General features: G+C 40.5%; 1 protein-coding gene across 5 annotated transcripts in view; it reads left to right on the forward strand.

The window, feature by feature from the left end:
* Positions 1-12,067, forward strand: part of AP1G1 (adaptor related protein complex 1 subunit gamma 1) — an 88,827-nt gene that overhangs the window by 41,876 nt on the left and 34,884 nt on the right. For 4 of the 5 annotated variants that reach the window (XM_038754871.1, XM_038754874.1, XM_038754873.1 and 1 more), the window contains 4 exons: positions 4,646-4,787; positions 6,697-6,793; positions 10,422-10,498; positions 11,384-11,392. In XM_038754871.1, the coding sequence (XP_038610799.1) occupies positions 4,646-4,787; positions 6,697-6,793; positions 10,422-10,498; positions 11,384-11,392 (325 nt within the window). The remainder of the gene's footprint in view (positions 1-4,645; positions 4,788-6,696; positions 6,794-10,421; positions 10,499-11,383; positions 11,393-12,067) is intronic. The other variant, XM_038754872.1, reaches the window with a different exon arrangement.

Below are 12,067 nucleotides of genomic sequence, written 5' to 3' on the forward strand. Positions count from 1 at the left end.
TGTTAAACTTGCTGTAAGGAGGAGCTCTGGGAAGTTGTGGAAGTTGGTGTCTATATTATGTTGGCCATAACTCTTCACTCCTTGGAGGTAACAAGGTTGACTCTCCCCGCCAAGTTTCTGAGCGGGACTTCTAGAATTGCTTATGTCAGGTTTCTGACCAGGCCTGAGAATTTCGTCAGGCTTGAAAAGACCTCAAATGATGACTTTGCAGCCGATATCCAGCCAATCCTCATTGCCACTACAATTTCTGCCCCCATTTTGCCCTTAAGTTCAAAACAAAAACTTGGGAACCCTGAGTGAAGATCAGGCATCTGTTTTTGAAGCAGTAAGCACTCCTGACTTCAGTCTTCCCATTCAGGGGTATTTGAGTGCTTATTATATGCAGAGCACTGTACTGAGTGCTTGATTCATTATCATTAACAGTTTTCAGCCCTTCTTTAAGTAATATTTGTTAAGCGCATACTCCGTTCCAGGCACTGTACTAAGCACTGGGGTAGATACAAACCAGTCTGTTGAGCACAGTCTGTCTCTCACGTGGTGCTTAGTCTTAGCCCCTTTTTTACAGATAAGGTAAAAGGCACAGAAAAGTGAAGTGACTTGCCCACGGTCACCCAGTAGACAGTGGCAGAGCAGAATATGTGCAGGATATTTCTCTAGGTGTTATGAGGAGTTAGAGACCAAACAAAACATGAACCCTAGTATAAGACTTTAAGCACTCTAATGAATTGTAGTAAAAGAACACTAACTTCTGGCAGAGGATTCTCCCCCACAAATGAAACAAATCGCTGTAGCAGTTAAGTTGAACAGCCTACCAGTGTGGAGAAAATTGATTTTACACACCAATCATGTAATGATTCACTTGACCTATTTCAAGGGCATGGAAGACTTCTGTAAGAAAAAATTTGCCCGGGTTTTTCCCTTTTAAGTCTGTCTCCCCTTGGGAAATTGGTTTTCTGCAGAACATTACTATTTGTGGGAGGGGGAGTGAAATTTACTTGGTCTTTCCCTAGGTACCGCAGTGCTCCTTTTAATCGACAGATTTCAGTGTATCAGCTCGGGCTGGGGGCTTGGAGAGTAGTAAGGGCCATTAGCTTACTTCCCCATTTTTGGGGGGGGCTGGAAGAAAAGTTGTAGCTAGCCAGTGCCCTGGGACCTAGCCTCGCTTGCCAGTCAGACCTAAAAAGACCTCAAATGATGACTTTACAGCCTGTATCCAGCCAATCGTCATTGCCACTAAAATTTCTGCCCCCATGTTGCCCCTATGCTCAAAACAAAAACTTGGCCTGACTCGGATCCAACACTCTGGGCTTTTCGGGTTTCAGCTGGGAATGTGTATTCAGCTGCTTTTCTTTTTGGCCCCTCAGCCTCCATTCTGGCGTTTTCCCCTTCTTGCCTCTGATTCAAGTTATACCACTTGCTCAGTATTTAGAGCTGGCACCCCTGCTGTGGATAATGAAAAGGAAGGAAATTAAATTGAGAATGCGCATTATATTGATAAGTTAGAATGCATCTGTCATTTAAGCATGTGGGGCAGGGTCCATTTTAAATGGAGAGTTCGTGACTCGTTAATTTCCACTCAGGCTGTTGTGCTCGCCTCTGCATTAGAGCAAAGTCTCCAAGGGAGTGTCTTTAACTGTTGTGCCTTGTGTGACCTACAGCTGCCCTTATTCATGTGCTCAACCATGTGGTGATCATTTGGCATTCCTGCTGGCAGTAAATTAACGCGAAGTTAAAACTCAACTCAAGTTAAAGTGCTTGGGGTGGGAAATTCTAGAATTGAAAGTCAGTGCAAAGGGGAAATAGTAATTTAGTGGGACTGTCGCTCAACCCTACACATAGTAAAGAGTGGGTAAACAATCCAGTTTTTGTCCGGGTTGAGTGGAGCTGTATGATAGAGTGGCTTTCTGGTGGTGATTTGCTAGTGAGGGTTGTAGGGGTAATCTAACTGCAGTTGGAGGAATTGCTGCTGGAGACAGATTTTTGTCACAGACAGCGGTGAGGAGAGGGGCAGCAGTTGGGCCAGAGGTGGTAGGGATGAGGGCGGAGATACTCAGGTACAAGCTGAAATCAGTGTAAATTATTTTCCCCTAGAGTATAAGACTGACCTAAATTTGACTTAATTTCAATGTCCAATACAAGTGGTTTAGAAGGGATTCATTCACTGATTTAATGTGTGCAGCATTCTTTGGCTTATTCAGAGAGTTCTATCATTTAAACTTTTCAAATAGCTACTAATTGAGTAATATCTTTTGAGTTTGTGCTTTTAGGAATTGAATTAAAGCACTTCATGTGCTTGGATCACTAAAATATTCAACCTTTGATTCAGTGAATCAAGGATATACTGGATAAATGCACGGTTAACCTAAAATCCTCATTTTAGTCAGTACAGGGAAGCAGCATGGTCTAATGGAAAGTGCATGGGCTTGATTAATCAATCATATTTATTGAGCGCTTACTGTGTGCAGAGCACTGTACTAAGCGCTTGGGAAGTCCAAGTTGGCCACATATAGAGACAGTCCCTACCCAACAGCAGGCTCACAGTCTAAAAGGGGGAGACAGAGAACAAAACCAAACATATTAACAAAATAAAATAAATAGAATAGATTTTATTTTGTTAATATGTTTGGTTGGGCTGGATTCTAAATACAGCTCTGCCACTTTCCTGCTTTGTGACCTTGGGGCAAGTATTTCACTCATCAGTACCTCAGTTTCCTCATTTGTAAAATGAGGATTAAATCCCCCTCCCTCCAGTGTTTTATGTTAGCCCATATAGGACAGGCATTGTGTCCAACCTGCTTATCATGTATCTATCCAAGCACTTAGTACAGTGGGTGGCACATAATAAGCGCTTAGTAAATACAGTAATTACTAATTCTAACCTGTATTCAGGGCTGGTGACAATTAAGAAATTTAGTGGGAGAACAAATGATGGCTGATTATTTCACTTGATAATCATCTTCTGAATAAATAAGAGGTGGCTATAAATGAATTGTAGATAAAATTTTATAGCTAATCCTAACCAGGAAGTTTTTCTTGGGTAATTTGGGAAGAAATGTAGAGATTAGAAATGCATCATATGATTGATCTATTTCATTGCAGTCATTCAGAAGTGTTTCAAAATTGTTAGTTCCTCTTTTAGTCTATTTGGAGAAACCAGATATAAAAATTCAGTAACATGACTGAAGTGCTTTTAATATTCAACGTAACAAAACTCAGGGCCTCTTTCTTAACTGACTCATATTGCAAAATCTCCCTGTCGTATGTTTTGGCAGTTGGGGTGTTTTTTTTTTTGTTTTTGTTTTGCTGTTTTTAATTTTGTGTGTTGCATCATTGGGTTCCTTTTTCTGATTTTGTTCTTAGTAATGTTCTTGTTCAGTGTAAAGTCAACTATCCTCTTATTTTCCATTTTTTCTGGTACCTGTCAGTCAATCGAATTTAATGAGTACTTACTATTTGCAGAACACTGCACTAAGCACCGGGGTAAGTCAGTATAATTAAACAGACACAATGTCTGCCCACAATGAGCTTACAGTCTAGTGGGGAAGCAGACATTATTATAAATAAATTACAGGTGTGTATGTAAGTGCTATATAGTTGGAATTTATGTTGTGCTGGGCACTGTTCTATGCTCCGGATTTGATATAAGGTAAAATTTAAGATGTGATCCCTGTCCTTCAAGGGACTCGCAGTCGTAAGCTGGGGAGGACAGACTCATAAGGAATAAATAGGCAAGAAAAAATGGAAGGAGACAGGTCTTCAGACTCCTTATTACTGTAGACCAGTAGTCTTTATTGATAAACTACCTTCCCAACCGCATGTAGGGTTTTTTTCTAGGCTTCACTCCCCACAGTGTCAGAGTTGATTGCAGGAAGGAGACTGCAGCTAAGAGGATCTTATTTCTACCTAATCTCTGCTGCTCCCCTTTAAACTATAAACCCCTTGTGGGCAAGGAACGTGGCTACCAAACTTGTTGTATTGTACTCTCCCGAGCGCTTAATGCAGTGTTCTGCCCTCAGTAAATGTGATTGCTGCCGCTGAAGTCAAGGCATCACTTCCGCAGTGTTGGGTAGGAAGAGGAAAAGCCACCCCACTGTCAGGCAGCTCCCTGAGTCACCCTGTGGACTCCTTACTACTGCATATAGTTATCTGAATATCCCAGAGCGAGAAACCGAGAAGAGTATTTTTAGTTCAAAACAGAGAAGTAAAATGTCACAGAGAGTATTCTAGTTTCCACCCTTGAGGTCTTTTGGTATTTGAAAATGAGTCGCCAAGAGACCGAAGATCTTCAGGGGCTCCTAATTATCTATCTGCCATGGTGTTACCATGTATTGGCAAGTTGGAATAAACGTTTGGTCAAACAATCAGTGGTATTTGTTGAGACTTACTATGTGCTGAGCACTGTTCTCCACGCTTGGCGGAGTACAGTAGAAGAGAAGTTAAAGGCACATTGCCTGCCCGTGATGAGCATACAGTCATGAGGCTATTAGTCTTGCGTGCTACATCTTAATTATATGAGAGATTAAGTAGTTCTAGATTGTGAAGTAAGAACTTCCAGCTGTGGTAGGTCTCTAGTTTCAGGTGGGAGAATCTCCAGGGACTTTAGGATGTATTCATGTACTCTTTTTTTGTGTGTGTTCTTTTGCAGTGACCTTAATCACAGCACACAGTATGTGCAGGGGCTTGCACTCTGCACCCTTGGCTGCATGGGCTCCTCAGAAATGTGCAGAGATCTTGCGGGAGAAGTAGAGAAACTCCTCAAAACCTCAAACTCATACTTAAGGAAAAAGGTAAAACTGATGAAAATCAATGCAGCGTCTTTGAAGGGGGCTGCCCGGAGGGAAGAAAAAAGCCAGTCAGCGGTATTTGTTGAGTGCTTACTTTGTGCAGAGAGCATTAAGTGTGTGGGTGAGTAGAATACAGTTAGTAGACAGGATTCTTGCCCACAAGGAGTTTACAATCTAGGGGTTGAGATGGGCAGGAAAGAAAATAAATTACAAATAGGCAAAGTATCAGAGTGTAAGTGCCTTGTAGGTAGGGTGCAGAACCCTTTTTTTTGTGCATTGGATCAACTAGTGTGTTCCGGCTAATGGTTCCCCAGTTTGTATTTTGGGGAATTGAAGGCTAAACACTTTCTAAAGAGGGTTCCCATTTCTGCCTTGCCTGTTCCAACAGGACTCTTACTTAATACTTTGTAAGAATATGGTGGTAAACATATATATTTTTTAAAACCTACCTATATAGGAAGGAGAATTTGAGTAGTACCATGCTGCTATTTATTTTTCTGGTTCCTGCGAGTCTAAATATTTTTGAGTGGTATTTTATTGGCATCCTTGGATTATAAGGTACGATTTTAAAAATCCAAGGCACAATTACACACATTGTATTTATTTATTTTTTGCAAGGAAGTGGAATCCTCACTTAACAGCTAATGCATTAGAAGCAAATTTTAGGCTCTTATGTTTCTTAGTAATAGAGCTGAAAATTTAACCCAGATTTCTAGACCTTTAAGCCTGTTCTATATTGAATAAGCCATTTTGATTTTTTTTGAACAAGTATAGTAGCTCATTTTGTGTATAAAGGATAAACTAAAAAAGTAGCAAGCATCAGTTTTTTCCTTGCCAATGTACCTCACATTTTATAACCGAGTAACCCTAGTTTTCTTAATCATTCTGTCTTGGCATCTTCTCTGAGGCTGCCAAAAAGTGAATCACTTATGTTGTGGTTTACTTCTGCTCATTGTTACTCAAACCAGCAGCTCATTTTAATCTTATCAAGCAGGATGACTGGATAGAAGCATTCTGAGGGTGAAAAACCTTGGAGCATCACAATAATCTTTTTAACGATTTGGATCTTCAAAATGGTTATTCATTGCATGCTTTTATTCTTTTCTTTGTATCCCATTACCTGGATGTATATTCAATTGGAGTACAGCTTTCTATCTTATATGATGATGTGCCGTGAGTGGTGGTTGGAATCTGAGTGGAAGTGAAAGACATTTTATCTGTTATTAACATTAACTCTCAATGCCTTGCATTGTCTGATGACTATCCCTTTTTGTGTTCCTTCAGGCACTATTTTGTGGGAAATGTCTAGGCACTGAATAATAATAATGGCATTTGTTAAGCGCTTACTATGTGCAAAGCACTGTTCTAAGTGCTGGGGAGGATACAAGGTGATCAGGCTGTCCCACATGGAAAAGACTAGTTAGTCCTCTTGTCTACCGTTTTAGGGTTTTTTTTCTCATTCTGCTGAATATCTGATAATAATGATGGCATTTGTTAAACACTTATGTGCGCAAGGCACAGTTCTAAGTGCTGTTCTGATGTAGCTTGAGATGGGACAAACATTCAGATAATACAATAATAGTAGTAATTATGATGTTTAGTAAGCACTTACCATGTGCCAAGCGCTGGGGTCTGTACAGATTAATCAGATTATGCACAGTCCCTGCTCCACAAGGGGCTTGCAGCCTAAGAGGGAGGAGAAATGTATTTTATACCCATTTTACATATGAGGAAAGAGAGGCACAGAAAGTCGTGACAGTAGATGAGTAGGGGAACTGGGACTAGAACTCAAGTCTCCTGTGTTCTTTCCAGTTGGCCACATGGTTTTTATTGTAAGGTGAGTGGGTTTACGTAACTTTACATGAGTCGCTGTGGCCAAGGGGCTAATCTTGTGGTCTCTGTTTCTTTCCAGGCAGCACTATGTGCTGTGCATGTCATCAGAAAAGTTCCTGAACTCATGGAAATGTTCTTGCCAGCTACCAAAAATTTACTGAATGAGAAAAATCACGGTAATGTCATCTTGGGATGCATGTCATACAGGGGTTCGCAGAATTTCAGGCAAAGAGGGTCCCTTAATAGTTGGGCCACAAGTAAAACTGCAGGAAGCAATGAATGTCATGCTTTTGTATGTACTCTGACAAGGCACTTTTCAGACACCTGCTTTTTACCAGTATTAGTTATTATTTTTGACTATATTATGTGAACTGCACTTACAAGTGGAAATTTATTTTTTGTCCAGGTGAAGTGCGTTATTATGACCGATTTATAAACTAGTGTTTTGACATGAGAATTGAGTAATAATAATAATGTTGGTGTTAAGCGCTTACTATGTGCAAAGCACTGTTCTAAGCGCAGGGGTAGATACAAGGTAATCAGGTTGTCCCACGAGGGGCTCACAATCTTCATCCCCATTTTACAGATGAGGGAACTGAGGCCCAGAGAAGTGAAGTGACTTGCTCAAAGTCACACGGCTGACAAGTGGCGGAGCCAGGATTTGAACCCACGATCTCTGACTCCAAAGCCCAGGCTCCTTCCACTGAGCTACACTGCTTCAGTACAAAACTGTACAGTACAAAAGTGTAACTGAAATAACAAAATATTTGACATGACACTCCAAGTTTAAATCAATACTTCCGTTTATTTTAGGACCGTAACGAAAATTATTACGCTTGATATTCACAACTGCTTTCACAATGCTGTTTGCAATAACTTCACCATCATTAAACTGTTTGTTCTTGTTCACAATTTTATAAGCCAAGATGAAACTAGCCTGCCCTAGAGTTCAAAACTGTAACTGAAATAACAAAATATTTGACATGACACTCCAAGTTTAAATCAATACTTCTGTTTATTTTAGGACCGTAACGAAAATTATTGCGCTTGATATTCACAACTGCCTTCACAGTGCTGTTTGCAATAACTTCACCATCATTAAACTGTTTGTTCTTGTTCACAATTTTATAAGCCAAGATAAAACTAGCCTGCCCTAGAGTTCATTGCCTTGAGTGATTTTCTTGAAAGCTGATGGGTTGAACTGCAAGGTCTTTCTATAGTCCTAGTTTTTGTTTTTGCTGATCACCCACAGGTGCATTGTAAGAACAGTGGTTTCTCTCATAATGGTACTTGGCACACTTGCGTCTGAATCAGATTTTTTCATCTTTTTAGACAATAAATAGGAATGACTTTCCCATTACCTTGAAATGTCCTTTTCTCTTCAACAACGTAATATCTTTTTTCCATAAATTCCACATTTTAAGCATAAATAAAGCTCCCGATGAGGAAAGGTTATAATGGCTGAGAAATTGCAGTGATTGGCTATAGGCAGCAAGATGGGGATATATTGCATATTTTTTCCAAAAGACCACGTTTACTCCCATTGCCTCCAAGGCGTAATTGCCCCACACAGATTTTCAAGAAGGGAATACACGATAATTTTTTTTTGTACCTTAGTACGTAGTGCTGGCCACTGGCTCGGGGAAGGAGTAGCAGAAGGGTGAGGAGGACAACCAATCTGGTGAGGCAAGTTAAGACCATTGTGGTCCCTGGAAGGAGCAGCAGAAGGGAAAGAATGCCCCAACATATCGAGGGCCTGTTGCGTGCAGCACTTGGGATAGGTGGTGCAGCAGAAATAAGAAATACAGCCCCTTTCAAGTATGCTCCCCACCTTCCTTTCTCATGCAAGTACACTCTCACCTTCCTTTTCCTTCTCCTTGCCTTTAATCCTTTTTGAACTCCTTTATTGCTAGCCTTAATTCTGTATGACCTGCATAATCACCCCTCCCTGCCTTTGTTACAAAAAAAATCATCAAAAGTGGTGTACAGTTAGTGACATACAGCTCTTCATATCTAAGACATCATTAACAGGGATATACTCGTTCTTGCAGTGTTGTAGTGATGTCCCAGCCTTTTACCACATCGTATCTCAGAGACCTTTGTTGGCTCTTTGAAACTTCAGTAGTACCAAAGGGTCAGAGGACATGTGTTCTAATCCTGCCTCTTCCACCTGCCTGCTCTGTGACTTTGGGCAAGGCACTTAACTTCTCTGTGCTTGTTTCCTCATCTGTCAAATGGGCATTCCATACCTGTTCTCCATCCCATTTAGACTGATTGTGCCCCACTTGGGACAGGGACTTTTTCTGATCTGATTGCATTGTGTCTGCCTCAGCTCTTAGCACAGCGCTTGGCACATAGTAAGTGCTTAACAAATGCTAGTTTTATTACCAATTTTAAGGGCAAAGCTGACTTGGTATAGTACAAGTCAATTAGTTCTAATAAAATGCATTCACTCAGTTCCCTTGGAATGCAGGGATTATATTCTTGACAAAACCTGCATTAAGGCAAACATAATTGTGTGTGTGCACACCATTTTTTCCTACGTTATCATGGCCTATTTAGATAATAGAATGCCTAATTCCCCAACAGCATTCTATCCCAAATGTGTATTGAAAATATGCAGTAATGGAGAACTAGTACAGTGCTCCGCACACAGTAAGCACTCATAAATACGATTGAATGAACTGAGTATATATGGTTTTTATAAATTTGGAGGGCACCTAAAGTACCCAAGCAGGTCAAATTTGGTTCAAAGTTTGGGAACCCTGATGCAGGGGAATGGAAGGCTGGCAAATGACTGGAGCGAACATTTGGTATTCATGCTTGAATTTTTGTATTCAGAAGCATGCAATTACCTCCTTATTTCATGAGAGGAAAGGGAGAATTACCTCCTTATTTCATGAGAGGAAAGGGAGAACTCATTCCCTAGTATAGCTCCGCCCGGCTCCGCCAATTGCCAGCTTTGTGACTTTGGGCAAGTCACTTAACTTCTCTGTACCTCAGTTACCTCATCTGTCAAATGGGGATTAAAACTGTGAGCCCCCCGTGGGACAACCTGATCACCTTGTAACCTCCCCAGCACTTAGAACAGTGCTTTGCACATAGTAAGCGCTTAATAAATGCTATCATTATTATCATTATAGCGAAAAAAAGGGTTGTTTTTTGACTAACATGAAGTGATAGCCGTACTTAGGTAACCTGCAAGAAGCCTCAGAAGAATTACATATTTTTTCCTTCTGTTTATTCAAGCCTTTGTGATTTCAGTTTTGAGATCATTGAAGCAGAATCTAAAACGCTCGCTTTTTCCCAGAGCACTGTTAAAGGAAAACTATAAAGAATATTCCATTTCTTGGTGAGCTAATTCCCAAAATTAATTTTAAAGCTGATATTGAGTTATTTCACTCCTTTCCAAAGATAGGCATTTCATTGTAGCAGTCCAAGAATTTTATGACCTGAGGTGGTTTTGACACAAGCGTGGCTTGAGAATTGAAAATCCACTGCTGCTTTCCATCAAAAAAGATTAATCTTGTACCCCCTGAATGGGGCAGATGTTTTTCAGCTGATTGTGTCTATTTTAAGCATATCCGTATGGATGTTTCTCCTTAGGGGCTTCACCTAAAGGATAGAGAGAATTGCATCAATGGTTTTTATTTGTCACTAATTAAGCTGATTTTTTTGCAAATAATAAATGGATAGGAAAAAATAAATTCTGTGAGGCCTGTAATTCACCCTGCAATCTATTCAACTAAGTGAGAGTAAGGTGGTTTTGTTTGCATTTGCCAGTTTATTTTGTTTTTCTTGCAGGTGTTCTTCACACATCTGTTGTTCTCCTCACAGAGATGTGTGAGAGAAGCCCAGACATGCTGGCACATTTCAGAAAGGTAAGTGCAACTTTGCATGACCGTCTTTGTTGTAAAAACTGGAAACGCAGCTTCTGACTTTTGGCAATTTCACGGATGTTTCTCACACTCGAACCTTTTGCTGAAAGCAGTTGAATCCTATCAGTGGATTTGACTAATCTGCCTGCTGAAGTTGGGCACGGAACCAGTTTGGGCAGTGAGAACTGATTGTAGAATAATCTCGCTTTTTTTACCGTAGCAGAGAGTTTTTTTTTCTTTCTGACTGCTGTCATTCATACTAAAGTCCTACTAATGTCATAGCTGTTCTGTACCTGCTGTTTTCATTTGCAAACAGAAGGCTGTTACCATAGACTAAGTAAGAGATAAGAAATCGGATAAACCCAATTGGTTATTTTTGATTTTGTTGCCTTTTTTGTTGCTTTTGTTTTTGTTTTGTTTTGTTTATGTGAACACTTCAGTTTCTAAAACTGCAAAACATTTTGTTTGGCCCACGGCATACTCACTTTTGTTGTCCCTGTTCTTATCCCTGCTATTCATTCTAGGATAGGATTCCCGAGGCAGTTGCCAGCATTTTATTTCCTTTCTTTTTAGTTTAGGTTGAGTAATAGCTTCTGTCCCCTCACTTGCAGGGTAGTTATAAGGTGGAAATGGGGAGTGCTTTGGGAGGGGGAGGTATTCTGAACTTTGGCGCATTGTTGTACGTAACAGTATTTGGGGAACAAACTTATCTAAGGTTGAGCTCAGGGGGTTTTAGGTTATCTCGGTTGAGCAGCATCTTTTTCTTTCTGATAGCTGTTCGTGTCTCAATTAAATTATTGTGGAATAGCGTAGTTAAACACACCTGTCCCTAATGCTTGCCTTGTATGTTTTGTTCCTCTGTCTGTTTGGAATCCTGCTGTATGTTAGAATGAAAAGGTAAGTGTCAACCCTCTTCCAGACATTGCATGCTCCCCTTGGGGCCTTAGAAGCTATCCATCCACCAATGTAGCCATTGTAAACTTTAATCCACTAATGCCGCAGATGCCCTTAATACCATTTTAGTTATTTGTCTGACCCGTGTGTGGGGTGGGTGGGTGGGTGTTTTTTTGTTTTTTTGGCTAACAGTCATTGTGGTCCAGTTTTTGTCTTGTCATTTGAACTTCCGGCTTCCAAGACAGCCTTGGATTTCAGTTGCAGCCTATTCTGAGCTGTCAAAGTACCACAAAAGTAGGTTGGCATCCATCAAAACTTACCCAGACCCTGACTCTCCCTCAGCCAGTCCTTCGAGGACTGTTAAACTGTCTCTTAGAAGCTCTGGTGATGGTAATCCCCAACTATGGAGCTTTGGCACAATATGCTCTACTTCTTTTTGGAGTAGGCGGAGCAGTTCTGGGGAGTGGGAGTTTTTGAAGGGAAGGAGCAGTTTCTTCTTGAAAAATCCTCAGAGATAATTTTGGACTAATTCATCCACTCAGTCATATTTCCTGAATGAATGAATCACTAATTAATTAATTAAATCAAATTTGTAACTGATCATTTCCAGTGGGTCCGGGTTGAACACTTAGGGTGGTTATGAGAAGGTAGGCATCAGCTGATTTTCATGGCTGCAGC

Source organism: Tachyglossus aculeatus, chromosome 11 (assembly GCF_015852505.1).
Source record: "Tachyglossus aculeatus isolate mTacAcu1 chromosome 11, mTacAcu1.pri, whole genome shotgun sequence".
NCBI classification, from domain to species: Eukaryota; Metazoa; Chordata; class Mammalia; order Monotremata; family Tachyglossidae; genus Tachyglossus; species Tachyglossus aculeatus.